Source organism: Quercus lobata, chromosome 9 (genome assembly GCF_001633185.2).
Source record: "Quercus lobata isolate SW786 chromosome 9, ValleyOak3.0 Primary Assembly, whole genome shotgun sequence".
In the NCBI taxonomy this organism is placed as follows: domain Eukaryota; kingdom Viridiplantae; phylum Streptophyta; class Magnoliopsida; order Fagales; family Fagaceae; genus Quercus; species Quercus lobata.
This window is the reverse complement of record NC_044912.1, coordinates 50,302,612-50,304,134: the sequence shown is the minus strand read 5'-3', so window position 1 is coordinate 50,304,134 and position 1,523 is coordinate 50,302,612. Positions and strand designations below refer to the sequence as shown.

Here is a 1,523-nt window from a genome sequence, read left to right as displayed (position 1 = left end):
GGAAAACCCTTACTCCTACACCATTCCATCATAGGGGATGCGGTTGGAAGTATGCTTGCACAAGAAGATGGTGACAAGAATGAGAGGGCCATATAATACTTGAGTAAGAGGTTCCATGATTACGAGACTAAGTACACTCCCATAGAAAAGTCATGCTTTGCACTTGTTTGGGCTGTATAGAAATTGAGACATATCGTCCTACCTTTCCAAATATGGGTGGTAGTAAGAATGGACCCATTAAAGTATCTCTTTGAGAAACCTACTTTGAGTGGAAGGTTGTCAAGATGGCTGATCTTGTTGGCAAAATTTGATTTGAATTATATGACTAGGAAAACTATCAAAGGAAACGTTGTGTCAGATTTCTGTGTTGAGAATCCTATTGAGGGGGAAGATGGTAAAGAAAACTTTCCAGATGAGGACATTTTGGATGTTAAGTTAGGGACATGGAAGATGTACTTTGACGGAGCTGTAAACCAATATGGAAATGGGATAGGAATACTCTTGATCACTCCCGAGGGATCTCAGATACCTTTGGCAATCGAGTTGAACTTTGAAGCAACTAATAACATGATTGAATATGAGGCTTATATTGCTGGAATGGAAGCTCTTCGAGAATTGGGGATAAAGGAGGCCAAAATCTTTGGAGATTCAACTTTGGTTATTGCCCAAGCACAAAAGTTGTGGAAGGTGAAGGAGGAACATTTGAAGCCTTATCAACAATACTTGGAGGACTTAACTGAGACCTTTGACAAAATTGAATACATAATCATCCATAGAGCTCAAAATCAATTTGTGGATGCCTTAGCTACCTTAGCCTCCATAGTTGAGATACTTGAGGGAGTGTGCACACGACCTTTGGAGATTGAGCAAAGTTATGAAGAAGTGCATAAAAAGAAGACTGAAACTTCAGTAATGACCATAGGGGAAGAGGAAGTTCCGTGGTACTATGACATCATGAAGTTCTTGGAACTAGGAGCATATTCGGATGGTGCCGATAAGAGAGAATGTTGTTCCATTAGGATGATGGCAACACAATACATCCTATGTGGAGGACAACTCTATAGAAGATCCTATGATGGCATACACCTTCGTTGTTTGAAGAAAGGAGAAGCTGAAAGAGTAATGGAAGAAGTTCATCAAGAGATTTGTGGTCCTCATATGAATGGGAGAATGTTAGCCAAGAAAATTCTAAGGATAGGGTACTATTGGAATACAATGGAGACTGATTGTGTGGATTATGTGAAGAGTTGCAATGATTGTTAGACGCATGCCAATCTAAACTATGTACCACTTAGTGAGTTGTCTAGCATGACTTCTCCGTGGCCATTCTCGGTTTGGGCCATAGATGTGATTGGAAGGATAGCTCCTAAGGTTTCAAATGGGCACGAATACATTCTAGTGGGAATCAACTATTTCACCAAGTGGGTGGAGACAGTCTCCTACTCCGTATTGAAGGCTAAGCATGTGGCTCGGTTCTTAGAAAACAACATCATATGCCGGTTTGGGGTGCCCCAAGAGATCAT

General features: G+C 40.9%; 1 protein-coding gene across 1 annotated transcript; it reads left to right on the top strand.

The window, feature by feature from the left end:
- The first annotated feature begins 228 nt into the window (after positions 1–228).
- Positions 229–1,263, top strand: LOC115961949. The gene has a single exon (XM_031080834.1). It carries the CDS (start codon positions 229–231, stop codon positions 1,261–1,263), a length of 1,035 nt encoding a protein of 344 aa, XP_030936694.1.
- Positions 1,264–1,523: the final 260 nt, after the last annotated feature.

Coding starts and splice junctions, on each gene's coding strand:
- LOC115961949 (XM_031080834.1), top strand. CDS start 229: ATGGACCCATTAAAGTATCTCTTTGAGAAACCTACTTTGAGTGGAAGG.